Genomic DNA, 22,226 nt, shown 5'->3' on the forward strand with positions numbered 1-22,226 from the left:
TCTAAGAAAGAGCTTTTACCTCCTGGTTAATGGTCGGAGACTGGACTCAGTAACCTAGAAGGTTCCTTCTGTTCATTTTTGAAAACTGGAGTTGAAATAGCAACTGCTTTCTTTTACAACTTCTGTCAATCATGTTGTCATTGCTTAAAATCAGAAGTGTTTAAGATAGGAAGAAGGTATGGCAGAAAAAAATTTAATCGATGGAGCACATTTTTATGCTTGATGCTTAATTTCAGTAAATTTGTAAATGCATTTTTATTTTTAATATAAAAATAGTGCTGAATTATTTTAATACGATTGTATTTATTAAAGATGAAGTCACATGAAGAAAGTCTCTCCAAAAAGGAAAAAAGTACAGAAGACAAGGCAAAGGAAACGGGTAAGATAGCCATTCAGAATGCATATGTTCACCAAAAAATGCGTAATCCCTGCTGGAACAAAGCTACATATTTTTGTTTATGCAGTATAGCTAAACAAGAGCAGTCTTTAAAGTTACTCAAGTGCAGTTAGGAACCTACAGAAAACCACTGTGTTACTCTATTTGAAACACTTGTTAGAGGTTTGAAAACTCCAGATGGTAATATTATTTAAAACAGCTATAGTAATATAGTATGATTCTCTGCCTTTTAATATCTGATGTTTTTTTCACTTAAGACCTGTTTAGTTCTCTTCAATAGAATAGGATGTTTAACTAGGATATAATCTTTAGATTATTAGGGTATTGAAAAAGGATATAATGATCTACTTTAGAATTGAACTGTGGTGATAGTGGAACAGCATGGATAAATAATTATAGAGACTGTTGAATTTTTAGACCAGATTAGAGACCTGTCAAAAAACACTGAATGTTTATAGAAGAGACAGAATAAACTCTACCATCTTTTTCTTCATGATACAGAGTACTCTTGACTGTCTGATTCAGTCTATTCTGCACGTGCCAAGAAGTGGGCTTTCCTTTGGAGAAAAAGTTATTGTACATCAAATTTGAGCTGTTTTCATACTTCTTTTGCCCCTTGTGTAGACACGTTTTTAGTTAATTAAACAAGTAGCAGCCTCTTTTGGTGTCTCTGTACACCAGATCTGTAATCAGGTTCAGCAATGATTTGCTACACTGCCTACTCACAATCCTTTTGTGTTGCATTCTTTTTTCTTCAAAGTGCTTGAGGAGGAGTTACTTCTCACAGTTCTAGTGCATTAAGTGTGAAATATATTTGTGAAGTGTGAGTGGGCAAATTCATGACAGTATATTAAGTATAAATACATTACTTATACCTCAGGAAGTCTTGGAACTGCATAGTTTTTGAGGCTGAGAAGGTGAGAGCCACATTCCTGCTCAGTTTCTGCCAAGGTGTTTGGGCGCTGTTTGGGCACTGCTGCAAACAGGTTATTGGATGTGAAGGACTTCTGGTCACATATAGTAAGGCTTCTGTCCTTAACCCCGCCACTCCCTTTTCATGTTCTAGAATTTTGTAGAGAATAAAACTTCCTGGTTTTGAATCTGCCCAACTAAAAGTATAAATTAATATCCTTTTGATATTGTAAATAAATTTCTTACAATGCTCTTTCTCCTGCCCTCCCTCGTCCCCCTCTTTATTTTTTTTCCCCCTTTTGTTTTTTGTTAGAGCATCAGCTTTTAGAACTGGAGCAGCATCTAGCACAGACAGAGAAAATGTTAAATTCTTTATTGACTCAGCTGGATCCACTGTCAAACTGGTGAGTGTTTCTAAAACATCTCAGTATTGTTTTCTGTAAATTTAAATCCTCCAAAATGTTAACAAATAGTTCTTAAAAAGTTCCTTATATGTAGGTAAGGAACAGTGTTTAAGAACCTTCTTTAATTGCTTACTGTTTCTATGGCCTTTTGCAGGTAGTATCTCTTCCGCAATTTGCGATCCACAGACACCTCCTGTCTCTTGTTCACCAAACATAAATGCAAAAGCTCAGACTTACGATCGCATTACTGTGGTTTAACAAGTTAAACTTTAATATTGACAGAGGAGACTTAATACTGAAAAAAACACTTGAGCTCAGTGGCATTTAAAAGCCTGTGTGGGAGTTAGATTTCTGGTAGCAGAAAGAGTTTCTTCCTTTTGATATAATTAGAAGACCAAACTAATTATCAAGGTATAGCTGCTTATTTTTGTGTTTTGAAGTGAACGTGTTAAGTGATTGTGTGTGTTCTGGGAAAAATAACTTCTCTGTTGTAGTGTAACAAGGGAATTTTAGAGATGTTCTTAAGAAGGTAGGCCCTTACCTGTCTACTAGAAATAAATATCCATTCAGTCCATTTTCTGTAGACTGACATCCTTCATGAAGCCTAGCTTAAAACGTGCAGAATTTCATGATTGTTCCTTTAGTGTACTTTTGAACTATTAAGCAGCAAATTCACTGATCAGTTTGCCTAGCAAATTTCTAGTAGTGATGGAGAGGAAAGAGAGTAAACAAAATCTGAAATAAAAGAAGAAAGCCTCTAAACTGTAAACTTCTGTATTAGGCTTTGCTGTACTAAAAGTAAAATTACTTTGGATAATTGTTTCTTTCAGTAGTCATTACTCAGCCTTGGCCACTGGAGCTCCAATGTTAGAACTCGGTGATTAGATTATTCAGTAGGTATATGTGGTGGCTCCCCACTTTTCAAGAGATAGTTGTCAAAGAAAAGCTTGACCTAAACGTGCTGCTAACTTTAACTATGGTATTCATCCATGGAAGGAAATACCGCAGTCTTGTGCATTATGATCAAGCACTCACTTGCAAGGTAATCTTTCAGCTGTTGACATCTGTCTTTTTTTCTAGTGTTAATGCTTTAGCTTGTGAGCAGAAAGATGAAATAATGACACAGCTCCAATCAATTAGACGACTGATGAAAGAAAGTGGATTGGATAAATCAGAAAACAAGATGAAAGGTACTTTGATTTCCAGCAGGATAGATAACTAGTTTATATTTTGAAAGGATAAACAGATCTTCCGATAATAATGTTTAGTTCCTGCATCTTATGTAATGTGTGTAAAATTAATTTTATTCTGGAGGAGTACTATTCTTCCTGTTTGACGTATATCTAATTTCAAGTTTTTGATACATCATGATTTTTTTTTTTAAGAATAGGTACTAAAAGACGTTGAACTCGGATAGACCACGCAGTTATGTTCTGCTTTGTTTAAACAGGCTTCTTGAGTTCCTAAGCAGTCTGTCAGTATTGGACTAACTTTAGTCTGAGGATTTGTAGATGGGGACCTCTGAGGCTGTGGGTAATGCTTGCATAAAGTACTAAACAGCAAATTGTATATTAGTTTTAACTGGAGACTTCCAAGAAGGGCATAGTAGTCCCAGAGAAATATTAAATGTTAAGGTTGGTTCACTAGAAATTTGGGGAATTTTTGCATTAGTGGAGTCTTAATAAAAAATAAATAAAAAAAAAATATTCTACTTCTAAACTGACCCTGAAATTTGGAGCCTTTCTAGTAATTTGTACTTTCCTTTTGATTTTTTTGGGGTGAATTATAAGATGTCAGCCACATTTGTAATGAGAAACTTGAAGATCTCATTCAGTCATTTGCTGAACATTCTCAAGAGAAGGAAATGGATGACGGAGAAGATGACAGTAATGAAGATTTGCTTGAGGATATTGATAGTGCTTACAAAATAGAAGAGCATGAATTATATGATGAAAATGAAGTACATCAGTTTGAGCCAGAGGTGGTAGAAGACCAAGAAATGATAAACAAAGATGCCATTGAATCAGAAGAGATCGGGTTGAGGAGACGTAATAGATATGAATGAAATCTGTATATGCAAAACTTTCAAAAGCTTATGAATTATTTTTTTTTATAATGTTGTATGCACTTTAAACTGTTTTGAGTGAAGTTATGTGCACTGCTATATGCTTTAAAAAGAGGGGTGAAATACTGCCTGTGCTCATATTTATGATGGTTCTGTAAGTGACTTCAGTGGCAGCAGAATTTCACTCGGGATGTTTACATATTTTTTTCTATTTATTTTTTTTCCTAAAGAAATATTTCTGTACTCTGTATATAATGCACTGTAATTATATCTGATGCTTCACTGAAATATTAGAATATCTTGTAACTAAGACTATAAAGAATAGATGTTTCATAAGTGTTTTGTAACTAGTAAGTGTGGTGGCACTTGAACCGTGACTTTTCATTAAAGAGCATGCACTGATGAATTTAGCTCTTTGTGGAAAACTTTTCTCTGGGAGGGGAATGAAAAGCAGTGTGGGGTAAGTCTTAGAGGTGCGTTCATAGTCAAGTTTCTTCATTTGGAGAGAGAAATTTAGCCACAGACACTATTTAAAAATAATTATCTTTGAGTTTGCTGTTTCCTTGGGAATGATGTATAGTATTGTATGTCAATTTAAACCTTATGTCAACCTGTCACTGGCTGAACTCGGCAGCTACCTAATAATTGATTGATACCCATTAGTACTATATCCCTGTTTCATATTTTTTTGAACACCGTAGAATCTGGCCTTTTAATTCATTGTAATACACTTTTTCTTGTATCAGTATTAACAGAGGTATTGCTGTGTATCATTCAAGAACTGTGGGGCTTGGGGAGGTGTTCCTTTTTCAATACATTATGCCAACTTGATAGTGGCTGTTTTAGGTCAGTGTTAAGAAAAGCATTTTTTTCTTTTGCCAGAATCATTTTTGCCTATACCTTTATTTTCTACTTAATCTTGTTCACTTAGTGCACATACCTGTGGAACCGCCACCACTTAATGACAGGAATTACATTCGAGGTAGGTCTGTGGAGTACTAAGACCTGAACAACAGGCCTTGAGCCAAAGTTGCCCTCTAGATGAACCTCACAACCAAACGTTCTATCAGTGTCTAATCATTAGCGGAATATGTAGCTTGGATAGAATATCTTATTAGTGGGATAGGTAGTTTAGAAAAAAAATATGGGAATATATTGACCTTTCCTAGTTTAGAAACATGCTATACCAAGGCTGAGTACACAAACTGCCTTGGTTGCCCTTTGAGCCCTGGCCAAGCCTGGGGAATAATTCCAGCAGAGGATGATGAGGGCAAGCCAATCCACCAGGTGGCTCCTGTGCATTTTGTCATATAGAGAGATGTACAGATTTGTTTGTTAACCTGTATAAAAGCAGGACCCTCTCAGTGAAGATGGAGACCACACCTACGGGGGGATGCAATGCGTAGGGCTTTGCAGTTGCTGAGAAAGACTCTCCAGTCCTTCTCTGTAATGGGGCTCCCCAGCTGAAGCATGGATCTGGATGATGGTAAAATGTGAGGGCAATTGGTGATGTGTCTGTCTTAATCACTATGACTTGTCTGGCATAGTAAGCACTGGATGCATTGCCTAATTTCGTAACTGCCTTGCGCATTACCTTGCTTAAACGATTTGGTGCATTACCTTGCTTATTCTTTCTGCTGCTTTAAACTGAAGTAAAATAAGCCTATCTCTTTAACGTGGTGCCTGTGTCCTTTGTGATAACCCCATTAATTGGGAAAACAGTCTGACAGTACAATGTTGCTAAATTTTCTGTTTTATAATTGTGTAGCTTGTAAGTAGACCAGTTATAGTGCCTGAATTCTTTTGCCATCTTTATTCTTACAGGAAGATAACATGCTGATTTGTTTTTATGGAGGACATGTGCTGTAGTTAAAGGGACCAAAACTATTACTATGTCACTCACTGAGACAAAATGAATTGTTCATTCTTGTGTAGAAACATGATGTGTCTTTGGTTCTAAAAATAGATCACACAGGCTTGGAGGTAGCAGCATCCAGAAATACATCTTTAGCACCAGTGTATTAGTAGTTTTGTAATAAGTGGGATTTTGCCTGATTTTGGAAAACTGATTGGTCAAAAAGTTTTGTTTCTCAAAAGGTGAGAGTTTTTTCCCCCAAGATAGAATGAATGAATGAATCGGAACTGGTACTCGGACACAATTTGATTTTCAAAAAGCAGTGATGTAGGTCTGGTCATTCAGGAGAACTGATACTGTTTAAGAAAACCATTACTGCAGCGAAGCTGTCCTCCGAGATGACTCACAAGGCCAACTGAAGTGAACTGGAACTGATTTCCAAGCCCAAACGTGATCAGAGGGAAGGAGGGAAGGGGACGCGGGCCGGCGGCGCTTGCTGCCCGTGGGTGGCTGCGCCGCTCGCTCTCCCGGGGAGCTGCCGTGGACGGCGGTCGGTGTTGCTGCCTCCCCGGCTTCTCCCGCTGCTGCTGGTCACTTTCTTCCCCGCGCGATTTCACTGCCTCGGGCGGTGTTTGAATCACCACTGCTGTGGCTTTCACCTTTCAGCAAGACAAAGACTAGGGCGGCCGGGCGGGGCTGCCACTGCCGTGACAACGGGTGGGGGGGGGTGTGTGGGGGATGGGGGGTGGTTACCGTGGGGACGCGTGGGGGTGGGCCCTTTCCTTTCCACCAGCCGTGCGTGGGGCTGTTGCGCCCTCTTGGTGCGATTGCTCTGCTGAGACCCACCCGGGAGCCCGGGGCCTCTGCCCCAGGGGAAAATACATCGTTTCCACGGAGCTGCCTGAGCCCGTCACGTTTATTTCTCCCCTTGTTGCACGGTTGCTTGTGTTGAAGTGATTGCGGCGCGTTCAACATCACAGCGCCTCTTTCCCCCACCCCGTGCCTCCCGGTGGGAGGATGCTACGTTTGTGTGAAGGCGGCTGCTCTTCGTTTTGGGTGCCCGCAGAAAGGGGGTACGGCTGGGAGGCCGTCCCACCCGTGAGCAGCTGCGCGGCCGCCTTGGAGCAGGCCCTGCGTGGGGAAGGGAAGGATACTTGGGCGTTTAGACCTGCTCAGTAGGTAGAGCTGCTGTGGACGGCGAGTTGAAAACTGTTGTGGACGGCGAGTCTGATTTCTAGGAAAGAAGCGGTAGGCTTTTGGTTCAGAACTGGGTGCGAGGAAGAAACCGGCGAAGCAGGAGGTAGCGTACTGACAAAGCGTTGCTCTGGAGCTCGGGGGGGGCTGGCTGTGGGCCCGGGGGGCCCTCGCGTCTTCCTGAAAATAGCTGGTCCCAGGGCACGGGGCAGCTGAGAGCCGGGGAGCGGCTGTGAGGAGTAAGAAAGGTTCGATGTTGTCAAGGGGTAGCAAATTAGCAGTACTGGTATTGAGACGGTATCAAGAAGTGTAAGGGAAAGAGAGAGTTAAGCTGGAGGCAAAGGTGCAAATTTGAACGGGAATCTGGGTGAGCATTAGTAAAGAAAGACTGAAAGTTAAGAGGCAGTGAAAAAGGGAAGCCAGCAACATTTCATAGCTTGCTGAGGACAATATGCAAGTTATTGGTGATAGACACATTCTTTCTAATGCAATGATTTTTATTTTTTTTTTCCCCAGAAGTACTTGTAAAAACTACATGATTTTCTCAATAGCCTTTTCTGTTTTTCAGTTTATTCTGAAAGCTGTCATTGAATTTGCATGGATTTGGGAGTTAAAGGAGTTGCTGCATCCCCTCGAAGGCAGGCTCAGCTGTCATCGATGGGAAAGAAACATCAGGTATGTCAATGACAGGCTTATGGTTGTTTTCCTTTCTTACTTTGACATTTTAACAAATACTTTAATCATAACTCAGAAGATTCTTAGTTTGAGGTTATAATGCATTCTGTAGAGAAGGAAACTTTTAAAGAAATTATTTTTGTTAGAAAGTGATAGTTTAGTATGACAGCTTCTCAGATGAAAGTGAGAATTTCCAATAAAAACAGCTGTGCTGAACCAACTGATATTCTGGGTACTTAACTGGGATGTGGAGAACTCAGGAATTAACTAGTGCTTTCAATTAGGAGCAACAGAGGCAACCTGTACTGTGTGCGGTCTTAGGCTGTTGGTGAAACTGGTAACAGGTGTGCCTATGTTTTTGTTTTGTAAGACAGCAGTAAAGCAACCCCCAAAACATAATTTCAAAAGTCATGATTTCAGATTGATGTGTAAAATGAATCTCAGTGCTTTGCACTCAGTATGAAGGGGAATTTTGTTTTCCAGGTATTCCTATTAGTCTGTGTTTTGAGATAAGGTAGGTGTGCTGCCCTTACAAGATCACTGTAGCAGAAACTTTTAGGCTAACTTTAGAAAGCCTGATCAGTACAAATACGACCTTGAATTCTGGAGGCCATTGTTTTACATTACAGCTAAGGTAAATATTAATATTGTTAATAACAGTTGATTTTTCTCACAGATACTGTGTACTTATGTTCATGAAGTAAAGTTAATTGGTAATCTTCCTTCAGCCCCCAAGCACCCGTTTAACTTCCTTATTTGTTGGATGACCCCATTAGGAATTCTTGGAGTTTGCTGCCAAATTGCTGGTTTCCTTTTTTGTTTGATTTGGATTGAAAAAGGACTTTTGTGAACAATATCACATCAATGTTATAACATTACCTTTTAACCAGTCTTTTGAGAATGAAATATCTCTGCATAGCAAGAACATTTGGGGCATTTAGTGTAGGTTGCAAAAGAAAAGTCCATGTTTTTCTCTAATAGCTCATCCCTTTTTTTTTTGTCTTTCTCGTGCCCCTTGTTTTCCAAATTTAGACTCCTTAGTCCATGTGATTCTAGGTGGCTTGCAAAAATAAATCATAGGTTAAAATTAGCTCGAAACTATGTGCTTCATCCTGTAAACGTGAACAGTCATCAGAATGATTTTTGTTTGCTTTCTTCCTGATTCAGTGACTTCTGGAAAATGAATTACACTAAGACTTTAACATATAGAATGTGGTATGTTCTTTATCTTATCACAGTTGAAATGGTACAGAAAAATTATATACTTGTGTTTTAATGGATTGCATTTAGTTTTAAGAGTAACACAGATTGTGTTGGATTTCTTAGTGGTTTATTACATACTTGACCACAAGGTGGTGGTGTTTATTATGTGCGACCTTACCGGAGAGCGACATTATTTTTTTAAAACCCGAATACCCATTTTTGAAGGCACTAGAGGGTAGTGTTGCTGAACTGTGAACTTCTTTTTCAGGAGCAGGCTACAAGGGTGTGTGGCAAGAAAGGAGTTATGGTTTTGTGACAGCTCTCAAATCGTGCAAGTGTTAGTCCGCCGCTGGAAATAGGATGTCTGCTCAGTTCAGACTGTGATGCTGTGAGCTCTGAGCTGAAGAGTGTGAAAACAAAGATGCTGGCCCTGGTTCAGAACATCCCATAGCCACATTTTTTTTTTTTTTTTTTTTTTTTTCAGATTGGAAGGCCTGTTGTGGGAATTGTTACTGTGTGCTTGCCCCAGTCAAACAGTCTTCCCTAGGGATTTGCTGTTGGCTGTTTTCAGAAGGCCATAGCGGGCTAGATGGACCTTAGGCTTAAGTGGTTTTTTTCTTGCTCAGTTGAGTTTGGAGATCTGTGTGGTACACAGTCATGCAAAGTAAACAGTGTGATTGCACAAGCTCCTGGTCATCATCATGTGCTGCTATACTAAAACTCAGATGATAGTTACACCAAGTATCAGGGCTTCTTTGAGATATAAGCTAGGTCCACATGAGCCACCTGGCTGTCGGTATTGTGGCTTTGGTTTAAGGGTTGGCTGGGGGGGTTGGTTCCCAACCAACAAGGTCAATGTGACCTAAAACCTTGTGAGCAGTGATTGTACAATCTCAGGAACGTGGATTACTTTTAATGCATTATTCATACAGTATTCATGTGGATACTATCAGGATTCTGAGTTCTTAATGGCTGGAAATCTTTCTGTCATGATGAATATTCAGTCTTCTAGTCTCATGATATGTAAGAATCAGCTTTCATTGGAAAGTTTTTGTTTTGTCCCTTTGTTAGTAGTATCTCAGTCAAATATATCAGACAGGTGCTTTGAGGCATTGATTTTAAATATTCCAGGGGAAATTGAAAGAGTTACCTATATATTTTAATCCCAATCCCTGTAGGTATGTAATAATGTGTCATTCTTTCAGGGCTGGAGACCAGATACACAGGCTACTCATGGTCCTCGCCCACCAGAGTAAGTCTGCTTCTATTTCTGACCAGTTTGTTTAATTGTGCATTATTACAATGCATTTGTATTCGTATAGATATGTAACTCAGTGTTCCATGAAATTTATCATCATAGGTTTGTTTTCTATGATTTATATTTAGAGTAGAATATTTGATGCTTTATTTACATTTGAATTAAGTTAATTTACATTTGGTTGAGCTTAACATTAGATGAATTGGAGATGTTTTCATTTTTTTTAAACAGAATAAAAATACTGAAGTACAGTTGACTTCCAATGTGTTGGTCTCTTCCAAAAAGTCTGGAAGATTTGGATTCCAAGGAGCTATTGCCTCTCTGGTGACTGAGTATAGAGGGATGTTTGCACAGACCTGCTGTAGAAGGCAGGAATAAGGCACCCCTGATTTGTGGTCTTGTTGCAGCTGTTTTTCTTGGGGAGTGAAGAGAAGTCAGGATGGGCTTGCTGGGAGTGAAGAAGGACCTTGTGGGGTCCTTTGCGGCTGCCAGGGTACTCTGCAACTGGGGATGAGGAAAACCTCAGTGGCCAGTTCCTGAGTTGATGCAAGAGGGGCTAACAGGGATTTGACAAGTAGGCCATCTCCAGTTGCAGTGAAACTGTTCATAGCAGGGAAATTTTTGTGGATGAGCTAATAATAGTAACAACTATTAGGAAGTTTGCTTTTACTGTAGTTGAAAAATAAGAGAATGTATTGCTATTAAAATCATTTTAACTTCCTACAGGGTGCCATGCCTAGATCTAGGGAGGCTGAGAGATTCTGATGAAGAGGTAATTATAAATTAATTTTGTCTTGAATAATTTTTAGAATTCATGTGTTGCAGGAGTTTATAAAAATATCACTCAGTATAAAACAATTATGATTGTTTGTCCTTTGGATTTTTTTCTGTAATTTTAGGATGGGGACTCCTATATACCATACAGTGGGAGTTATACTCATACATGCCCTCTAGATTTATCTTCAGACTGGAGAATGTCATTACAAACACCACATGCACAGAATCATCAGGGTCAACAGGTCAGTCTGCTGCTACAAGTATATTTAAAAATGTCCCTCTAGCAGTTATTTAGAAAAGCATACTTAGCTTTATTGTACAATTTATAGTTTTGGTTAAACTTATATCTCCAAGTGCTATTTGTCCAAAATATTTTTGGCAAAGTACTTTTTACTGAGAAACTTCTAGACTATTTGAAAGATCCTATTTTCTTAAATACTTCAGCTCTTCTTTGTTGGTTGATACACTCATCCTTTTAATTGTACTCATTTTTTGAACAGATACATTAATAGCTAGCTTTATTAAGAAACTGAAAAATGTACTACTTTTCATGTATCATGTAACTTTAGGTTTATCTTTCTAAACAAAGTAGAACTTAGAAAAATAATATCGATAGTAGTCCGTAAGTGTATGATTGAAGACAAACCCCAAGTTTACAAACAGTAAGTATTATTTATATGGAAGAATAATATGGAACTTTTGGAGTTACATGCATCCATTTTATAGGGATTTTCTTAAGACTCTTGTCTTTAAAACAGGACCCTTAAACTACGTTCAATTTGTCAGAGCACTTTTATTGTTAAAATTTCTTGATCACCTATCAGCATTTTTTTCCCTGGATGACTAAGAAACTTAATCACCACTAATCTTAGGTGCTTTGTAAGGAAAATCAGTAGTCCAGATGCTAACATTCTGGTTTATAGTACAGTACACCACTGTTCAGGATCAATATGCACTATAACAATTTTAAAAATTAATTTAATTACTCAGTTTTTACAGTTCCCTGAATGCAGGAAAAGTTTTCCTTTGAACGCTTAAATCAAAATTAAATTGAAAAAATGAATGTGACAATTTTTTGTGATCATTGATATATATTTAATTTCTCTTTTCCTTTAGGTTAAATGGGTGTCTAAAAAATCTTGTCAGAAGAAAATAGAGGTAAAGTAGTTGAAAAAATATACACTGAACAATATACACGTTAGCAGTTCAGTAGTAGAGCACTATAGTATATGGTCTGAAAATGTAATATGTTTTATTTTGCATGACAGGAACTAGCTTATTGGAGAGACTATTTTTAATCTGCTGTCATTCCTTCAGTATTTTGAGTGTTTCGAATGTGATAATTAAAGGGAAAATGCTGAAGTACTGCAAACAGTAGTCTTCTGTTTGTAGTTCCTATATATTTAAACTAATTCAGGAATGCTACCTACGTGGTTATTCAGGAACAGTGCTATCTATGTGATTATTTTCTGTCATAATCATGCACCATACATAATCATAGTAAAAATCCTCCTAGTAGTGGTACATTTTTATTTGGTTAGCGTGCAGGAAAGTATCAATGTTATCTCTTTTTGGAAGAATTGGAAAATACACTGTTTAAAAATCCATTATTTCAAAAATATTTAACTTACGTAAACCCAAGAAATACTCTAATGAGTGTGTTTTAAAACAGAAGTATAACTAGAGGGAAAAATAACTATTAATTTGTATATAACCTGTGCCCCTTGAAACAAATAATATAGTGACTCATGGCAGGACTCCACACTGGCTGGAGCTGAAGGTGAATCTGACAAGATCATCATGTTATATGGTTCCCTATATAAACAAATGTTTTCTCAACATGAAAAAAAGTTCTGCATTTAAATAAGGACTGAAATGGTTAAGTGTGTGTTTTTTAAATAACGGACTGTACTACTTCTCAGAATGTCTATATGCCCAGCATAGGTATTTATGTATTTACTCATGTCTTAAGACACAACTGTAAACATGTAACTACAGATAGGTTATTTTCCTCTGTACTGCATTGTAAGTGGGCAGTGCAAACATACTTGAGTTGCTATAGTCTTTTTAATTCTGGATGTCTATAATTTCACTGTTTGCTTTACCATTTTTTTTAAAATATAAGGGTCATACATATAATTTTGTCTAGCTGCTGGAAGGCTAACAGAAAGTTGGTATGGCTTTGTCTGTTTCTCAGGGTCTTTCTCCCTTTCTTCTCTGCTTTCCTTTATCTATTGTTTGCTTTCCTTCTGTCTTCATTAAGTCTTAAATACTGAAGTGCTGAATGTTCAGGAATGTATCTTCTGTTCACTTACCCTCTTTTATTCTCCCTCTCTCTCTTTTTGCCTGACTTTTTTTTTTTTTTTTTTTAAATTTCCCTTTTTTTTTGGAGAAGATTTTCAAGCAGTTCTAAAATATTTTAACGTATTCTTCTGAGCGACCTTTATTTCTGCATTACTTGCTTCTGGGGTCCTGACTGAGCATTCTTTAGCAAGATATGCTCCAGCTTCTTCAGTAACAGACTCTGTAAGTAAATGTTCCCAAAATAGGTCACTTTGGGAAGAATAATTTAAATATAGTCTTATCATTCAGGAATTAACCAGTGAAGGGATGTGGATCCTCTTTTGAAAGAGAAAGCTGCCCTTTCAAGAACATAAATCTTTTGGCTTTTTGAGAAATTATTTTCTAGATTGGGACTGTTAGACTGATGTTGTAAGATGAGATGTGTCAAGTAGAGATGCTAGATAAGGCTGTCTTAGTTTTGTTAGTGTTAAAGGAATATCACTTAAACATTGAAGGTGTTAGTTATTCAGAGAGAGAAAGAAGAATGTAATCTTGGCCTTCTGTCATTCCTGCTGTTTCTACTGATCCAGCCTTCATTGAGTAGAGTGCTGAAGTGGACGTAAAATTAGGAAGGCACTTAGCCTTTCCAGCTGATGTTGTTCTAGGGAAGGAAGTCCCAGTACTAATGCTCATCTGCTATCCAAGAGTATTAGAAGTGATTGAAAACATCCATCAGACAACTTTCAGCCATCCAAAATCAAATGTCAAAATTCCCATCTTGGTGAACTGTAACATTATCTTGAAGGATGGAACCACTGAATCTTGGCTTCTCTCTTTAAAAGTGATGTAAAACCATTTGGCTGTGCACTTTTAAAATTTAAAAATGGCAGCATATGAAGAATTCAATGAAAATTAAACCTGAATATGCAGTCATATTTGCATTTTTTCTTAATGTGAAACATAGTGTTAAGATGTTTCAGAAGTTAGACTGGATAAGAATTATAATAATGATGTTCTCATTGAATAGGTCAACCAGAGGCTTTTATATTGATTACTCTTTGCTTTAGCATTCTGTTTTGAATCAGAAGACAGTACCAGAAAATCTGCCATCCCCAACAGACAGATATACACTGAAGTATCATCAGTATGAAGCAGATATGAAGGAAGAATATAAGCAGCATTTTCAGAGAATTGCAGAAAAGAAAAAAGACCGCCTCCAGTGTCCAGAAACTTCAGTAAAGGTAGCTGGCAGAGAAGTAATTACTTTTTTAAATAGCAAATGTAAGTCAGTACTTCATTACAGTGTTTGGAGTGGTTTGCATGTATGTGTAATTAATTTCTTCCATATTTTATTTTAAAGAAATAAAAACGTGTAAGTTCAGCATCTAATGTTGAGTAGGGAATAAAATGTAGGAAGTTTGTTTCAGTTGTTTCAGAGCAAGAAACTGAGGTGCTCTGAGAATCTAAGTATGCTTATATTCTCTGGCAAGAAATGTAACATTTGCCCTCATAGTGCACCTCTAGCCTGGGCATGAAGATTAGCATGATTGATAGGGAAGAGTTTTCAGCCTAAGATGAGAGACAGTGGGAAGATCTTGGTAAGATGTTGTTTCCAAATATAAAAATGCATTCATGCTTTTTATTTATTTTTTTTTTAATATAGTGGTATATTAATTATTATTCTATTCAATTATGACTATGTATGATTTTAAAAAAGGGGAAGTGAAAGATGTGATCTATACCTTAGAGAACTATTAACACTGAAAATGGAAAGGAATATGGGGTTAAAATAATGACAGATATTATCTGTACTTGTTGCTTTGACATTTTATAAGATCCAGTACAGTTGGACTGCAAGCTGTATTAATTCTGCCAGATTTCTTTTGTGTTTTTAAATTAAAAGTAAGATACAAACAAGGGAAGATCAGTGGAGAGAAACTGGAAAACAAAGGGGTGAAAAAAAAAACTTTCCTCTTGTTCCGGAAGAGATAGTGGAGAAGGGTGGTTGCAGAGAGCAAGGTAGATCATTGTAGGTGTAAGGAAACGGGAAACAAAAGTAAGCAACAGCTGTGAGGTCTGGTTGAATGATAAACTGTGCTGGGGATAGACGCCCATTTAAGAATCTAAATGAAAAGTTAAGCTTGTAGATGTTGAGGAAACATGTGCTCACTGCTTTTCAGAGAAAAGTTTTGTGATGAATAACAATGAATTTTACTGATTTTACTTGCTTAACGTTCAGTAGAATGAAAAGGGAAGGCCTTACATAAGACAAAGATTATGTTCACATATTGTTGTTGTTTTACACATATTGTCGATAGTTTTAAAGGGCTTTCCCCTCTTATAGTCATGCTTCTAATGTTCAGATGAAACTTGGAGAACCTGCAGGTACCAATAAGTAAACATTCTGTGAGTGAAACAGTTGAGTGAAAAACCCAATTCTGTTACTTTGTTTAGTTTTATGTTTGGTGGCAGTAAAGATTGTCAGTTCTGGGGATTTGTTATAGTATTACTTTTTTTTGATGATTCCATTCTTATGTACTAGTCTGACACTGTCATGTCATGTCATCTGTTTTTGAAGGAGTGACTCCTTTATATGCTGTACTGCAGGCCCATTAAAAGGGTATTTACAGGAGCAGCCAAGTTAATGCGAAACTGAAGAAATAGATGGCAAATGTATACTGGGAGAGAAAAAAGAGGACTGGCTTATTTTGGTGATTTTTGGGTTCCAGAAAGATACTTGTTAAGCAGTAGGAGCCGTGTGTGTCAGTTCTCATGATTTTAATATAATGTGTAGTAGAACAATTTTCTGTGTTAGATATTAGCACTACCTGATTAAATTAATAAATCAAAACCTCTTTAGATTTCAAGATACTCGTTATTTTATCTGGTTAATGGGAACTTCTTCTCTGAAAAGAAGCTGCTCCTAGAGGAGCACAGCTAACAAAACCTACTTTTTTGATTTCTTTCCCAAGTTTCCTCATTCCTGCCTTCTGTAAGCAATCTCCTTTGTCAGTTTTCTTCATATCCTTCATGTAGGAGATATTTCTGTAATACCCTCAGACTTATTTACAGGTCTGTTAAACCCAGTTCAGCAGTATGCTTTGGCTTTTCCCCATCTAGACTCTATTTAACTTCTTTGCTGGCCAAAAATCAGCATCTTTGTAATGGTGAACTTTGAGCTATGCATAATCACCAGTCCACTGCTTTCTTTTGGCTATTCTTGAGCAGAACAGAAAAAGGATGAACTCTTGTCTTCAAAGAGATACTAACAGTCTACCCTCTCTGACTTGCTGCTGATTTTTCACAAAGCTTGTAGGAATACAGTATTTTTGAGATATTTTAATTTCAATACATTTGAAAGCTGGTAAATATTCAAAAGGTATAAGAAAAGACTAGAGAGCAAGGTTTTTAAGTTCAGTTTCTGTAGAAAGCTAGGCTTAAAAAAATTCTTTACTTTTTCTCATTAGTATGAAGTGGAAGAAGTAGACACTTTAAAAATAAAGAAAGAAAAGTACTTTTAAATATATTGTTGAGGAAAATCTGTTGTGTGGGGTTTTTTGGTTTGTTTTTTCTTACAATTAATTAAATTTGGTTTATGAAAAGCATGTATTTTTCTGTAGGGTACACAGCTTGAAGATGGACATGATGATCTTACAGCTCTTGATGAGAAAGCTCTCCTGCAACAGTGCTACACAAGCAAGCCCTATAATATGTGGCATAGTATAAGGAAATATGAAGCTGTAAGTATTTTGGCTGGTATTATGCTGTTTACTGTCTAGACTTGTGGAATGACTTCCCAAATGTTCAACAGAAGTTAAGGCTTTGGTGATTTGGTCCTAGTATGTAATTGCACCCGTTGAAATCATGGGACTTTAAACATTTGTTTCAATGAAAGCTGAACCGAGTAATCCAGTGAGCATTTATTTTAATCTTATCTTCAATGCTTGTATTTTTTTTAGTAATGTACGTAAATGAGAATGCAAATTATGAATAATAAATACAAATATATACACACCAATAAGATTAACTGAGTAAGTTGAGTGAACCTGAGTATAACGTTACATTTCCTCCGGTCTGTAGCTTGTACCCGAGCCTGTATTCCATGATCCATGAATTCCATGATTCCATCAGCTCTTACTCTGACTTGTTTCTAGAGTAAACACTCTGTTTTCCCTCATTAACTCCTGAAATGGAGTATGTGATGAGAACTGGCTTTGTAAACTCTATGGGCTCTGCTGCTGGTATTAGGTCAGCTGCGGCTTTGGCTCAGTCTTCAAGCTCCAAGGATGGATCTTCTACAGGATCTCTAGGCAACATCTTCCTGTGATACACTACTCTTCATGTAAAGAAATTCTTCCCGTTATCCATACCAAGGCCCCCAAGCCTCAGTGTTATACTGTTGGCCACTGTCAAAAAAGTTTGGTTCTGTCTTCTTGGTAACTTTGGTTGTCGGATGTTTTCAGAGTGCCTTGTAGCTGCTGCTTCTGCAAAGTAAACAAACTCAAGCTCCCTTAGCCTCTCATTTCACTTGCTTTGGCTCTGATCCTCTGTCAGATCCTTTCCAGTTTCCTCTCAACCCTGTTGATCTTGGGAAGGAGGAAGCACTGAAAACTGGAAACAAGTACGGCCTCACTGGCATGCGTAGAGGGGAATTAAAACTTTTCTTATATGAACGTACCCAGTATGCTTCTTTCATTTCTTACATAGATGGGGTTTTTATTATTTTTAGGACTGAGTAATAGGAGTCTTGCCCATATAAGGCTAAGTCTTGAATTTAGGATTATTGACAATGGTGAAGAACCTTGAGATCTGATACTGCAAGATGCAGTATTTGCATATGCAGAGTGATGGCTTTCATAACTGTTTTCTGAAGCTATTGTTGAACAGAGTTAGCTTTATAACTTTCTCATGGAATACTAAGCCATGAGAAATTTTATGAGATTGTAAAAATATATAATAATTTTAATTTATTTTATTTGCTTATCACTATGCACTGAATTTTGCATTGCTGCAAGCATTTATTTGATTACTAGCCTTGTCAAAATTAATGCAGATGTTGCACTACTGAGGTCACTATTCATTTTCATGATAAGAAAATATTTTCAGGAAGTACTTTTATGAAGAACTTGAATAACCTCCTGTTATTTTTAGAATAAATTTTAAAATCTATACTTTAGGGTGAAGGTAATGGAAAACAGTTTTGAAGTAACATTAGAGTAACTACTTAATGCTATATCAAATAATTTGAAAACACTGAGAAAGACAGCAGTGCAGGACCAGAAGATAACAGGTACACTGCAGCTGGCATGCTCTAAAAGGAAGCCAGCAGGTGTCTGAGCAAGATTCCACTGGGACTTTTAGGAGCCCTTTTGTTATTGATTAGCACTCATGACTGCACAGGCTGGCTATCTCTTTCTCTTAAGTACTCCTGGGTTCAAACTTCTGATAGTGGTAGGAATAATGGAAAAAATCAGAAGTAGTAACTGCATACGTATTAATTTCATTGAGTATACGTTACCTCAGTTGTTGGCATTTGATTTTAAGGTGCTTTAAAAACTTGCTTAATAATACACAATGTTAAAATTCCCTTTTAATGTAATCATTACCAGAAACTCTAATGTTAAAGTAGAATTATTTTTTCTGCAGTTTGTGATGAAATTTCCCTTATTCAGGACATTATAATACATGTGTGATTGCCAATAGATGCTATATATAATAAAATCAAGGTTTTTTTGGAAGAAGGTTGGTTTTCTCTGAATAATCATATTTTGTGTACAAGAGTTACTACTTTTTAACCAGCGAGAGCTACTGCAAGTTCAATGGTTGCCTCAGCAATTTTGTGAATTCATAATAGAGCTTTTGTCTAAGAGCTGAATAGAAGATGTTCAGTGGAAGAGTACATTTAGTGACCTAGTATTCAATTGAAAATCAAGGTGTAATGTTTCTTTTTTTTTTTTTTAAAAAAATCATGTTCTTTTCAGCATGCTAACTAGTTTAACCTTATAAGCCAGGGTCCATGGAATATGTTTTAACGAACACTGCTCTGTATTAGCATTGTGTCCTCCTTTGCATAATGCTTTTTAATATATCCGTTGTGACAGTTAATGGGCAAAGGTTAAGTACCTTGGAATAAAGCACCTGTATTTCTGATAGGTGCAAAAATTAAATATGAAAGCAAACTAAAAAGACCCCTATCTCCTGTAATTCAGAAATCTTTTAAGGCTTAAAATCAGTTCAGAATAAACACTATCTGGTCTAGTGTTGGCTTTTTTTTTTTTTTTTTTTGGTTAGTGCCAATCAGTATTTACTTGAAGGTTGTGAATTATACCCATACCATCTCTGTCAAATTATCCCTTACAGTTACCTGGTGTCTGGGAAGAAACTTTTGGTGTTTTTTCAGCCATGGGAAGGCTTGATCTATCTAGAATTTGGTTTGCACACAAGAACTGTGTGGGAAAAAATAACCAATCAGAAAAATATCTTAATTCTTCAGTTTCAAAATACCTACAAAGTTGTCAAAAAGTTTGCATAATCCTCCCCGCCCCCCCCCCTTAGAAACAATAATCTGCTTTCTCATATATAAAAATTATTTTTTTGGGGAAAAAAATACAAATTTCGGTGTAGTTTAAAAGTTCAGAAATCTGGAGGATAAAACGAAGAGAGATGCTGGGGCCTGGTTCTTGCCAGAGGCCTCCATGCTGTCTTAGAGCATCCTCTTGTGCTTTGGTTTCTTTTTCTATGAGACAAATACTGATCAACGCCTCAGCACGTCACAGTGAATGACACAAGGTTATGGTTCAGTGTTACTCTAATAAAAATAATAATAATAAGGTCATGTTAAATTCCCTTCCCCCCTAAGATGATCTTTCCTGAAAGGTTTTTCAGGTTGGCCTGTCTCAGCAGCAAATTATTGTGGCATGCAGCAAATAAAAATTGTGTGTTGAAACTAAGCCTTAAAATTTTTTTTTTGACTAAATATTGCTGGAGGTAAAATTTCGTTCTTTGAGTTGGAATCTGTGTCAACCATGAAACCTGGAGTAGTGCGAGTTTCCTCAGGCTTTGTTATACTTAGAGAATTTATTGGAAACAATACAGAGATAAGGATGCTGTCTGTCCACAGAAATACTAGAATTCTCATATTTATTGACAACTAATGTGTGCAGACAATTTGTCTGTGTAGCAGAGAACATTATTTGTCTATTTGTTATGCTAATAGAACCCTATTCAAAAAGATGGAAAAAAAATTGTGACATTAGTAAGATTGTGACTTCTGAATGCTATCTTAAAGGGTAATTTATTATTTGAAGTGTCTGGTGTTACGTATTTCCTTTGCTCTCAGTCAGTTTTTCATTGCAGGAGGATGTTGCTGCAGAGAGGAGAAAACAGGCTGTAGTAGAACAAGTAATGGTGGATCAATTATCTAGGTAAGTGTATTTATAATGTAAAACTTTAGTTTTCCCGACAGAAGAATTTAGACCCGTGAGTGTGGCTTTTCTTGCCTAGGAGGTGTTTTGATCATCTTGTTCCAAGTCTTATGCAGTCTGATGTAGTGTCCTTATTTGCTAAAATTCTTTAAATGAAAAGCCTTTTTAATTTAACTTAAAAGATTGCTTTAAAGTAATATGTGTAAATTCTTTTTTTTTTTTTTTGAGAATAATTCTTAATTTTATACTTGAACCTAATTTAAGGGCTTTACAATAGCACTAGTTCTCAGAAATAACCCTCTTGCACCTCAGCAAAATATATGAATGCCAGCTGTTACAAATTACACTTTAGTATTTATTGTATTTTCTAAGAATCTTAGCTTTATTAATATTCCTTTATTAATACTGACACAACATCCTTCAGGAGTAAAGGACTGTTATGCCAACGTTGAGCAGGTAGGAAGAAGAGGCACAATGATGAATCAAGTTGATCAAGCTTGTACAAGAGGACTCTCCTAACTTAATTTCTATCCCTTTAGCTCTGAGAAAACATTGCTTCTATGTAGAAAGATCCCTTTATATGTTAAGGGGGGAAAAAAAAGTAACTTACAGGTATGGATCAGTATAGTAAAAACATCTTTCCTTACCATTATTCCCATAAACTTGTTCTTATTTTTAAGCATGCTTTAATAATTCAGGTCTTTATCCAAGTTGTCTGGTTATGACAATATAGGATGGTGCAAGGTAGGTTAATTTAGTCTCATGTTACCTTATACTTGCTAAAAATTATCTGTGGGCAGTCTACAGAATGTTGCATTCTGTGCTTAGTTTACAATCTGTAGTCATCTGTACTGATATTATATCCCATCACATCTTAACACTTTGAGGTTGAAATGTTGTTGCACTTCACCATTTTATTTTTGATTTCTGTTCCAACTGCAGTTTAAGTGAGCTATATTGCTTAAAAGTCTATTAATGCTTTTATGTTATTTAAAAGCTGAGATACCAAGAACATTGCGTGAATGAAACAAGATTGTCATGAAACACAATGTTAAATTCCAAATGTCATTGTCTCAGGATTAAAAATAGGGAAGTGTTTGGTGCAGAAATCCTCAATTTTCAAATAAATGATTGTCCCATGTCATATCTCTACAAAGATGTAGGTAAAGCAGATGATTACAGAAATTATCTTAAAAATGCTCTGGTTGTATTAAAGTGTTTCAATCCTACTGATATTGGATAAAACATACACATTTGTGCATCTTGGATCATGGATGTTCATTCTGTGCTTAACCTCCTTCAGCTGCTTTGCCTATTTTTTTCCCATTTATTCTTTCTCCTACTCTGAACTCTTCTGTTGACAATGTCAAAACAATATTCAGTAGTGTTGCAGCTGCATCAGGATGAACTTCTCATTTAAAAAAAATATCTCTGTTTATGTTCCAAATATAACTGTGCCAGTACTGCCAAACGAATTGGTATCAGAGAGCAGGATGCTAATCGGGGAAGATTAGTTCAAAACTGTTGCATGAAAAAAATCTATTAAGGGAAACACAAAGGTGTTTTGATTTTTTTTTTTTTTTTTTTTTAAGTAGTAGAGCCAATTTTGCAATTAAATCAGTGTAACTGCTGTGTGCAAAGATGGGTCTGCAAAGTTTAGAGAGTAAGTTTATAAAATTGTATTAGTCATGCAAAATTCTTTTTTTCTTCTGATCATGAACCATTTCAATAACATAAAAAGAATCTAATGTATTTTTAAAGGGTGTCTTCTTTTGTTTA

The 22,226-nt window shown here is 36.7% G+C and overlaps 1 protein-coding gene across 1 annotated transcript in view; it reads left to right on the top strand.

Moving 5' to 3' along the window:
- Positions 1–6,571: 6,571 nt before the first annotated feature.
- The window catches only part of CAPS2 (calcyphosine 2), a 30,051-nt gene continuing 14,396 nt past the window's right edge, over positions 6,572–22,226 (top strand). The window contains exons 1-8 of the mRNA XM_032999864.1: positions 6,572–6,933; positions 7,396–7,502; positions 9,911–9,957; positions 10,690–10,735; positions 10,863–10,982; positions 14,091–14,264; positions 16,644–16,763; positions 20,380–20,447. Of these exons, the coding sequence (XP_032855755.1) occupies positions 7,425–7,502; positions 9,911–9,957; positions 10,690–10,735; positions 10,863–10,982; positions 14,091–14,264; positions 16,644–16,763; positions 20,380–20,447 (653 nt within the window). The 5' untranslated portion in view covers positions 6,572–6,933; positions 7,396–7,424. The remainder of the gene's footprint in view (positions 6,934–7,395; positions 7,503–9,910; positions 9,958–10,689; positions 10,736–10,862; positions 10,983–14,090; positions 14,265–16,643; positions 16,764–20,379; positions 20,448–22,226) is intronic.

The sequence above is a fragment of the Tyto alba genome, unplaced genomic scaffold (genome assembly GCF_018691265.1).
Source record: "Tyto alba isolate M040663 unplaced genomic scaffold, T.alba_DEE_v4.0 Super-Scaffold_2, whole genome shotgun sequence".
NCBI lineage: Eukaryota > Metazoa > Chordata > Aves > Strigiformes > Tytonidae > Tyto > Tyto alba.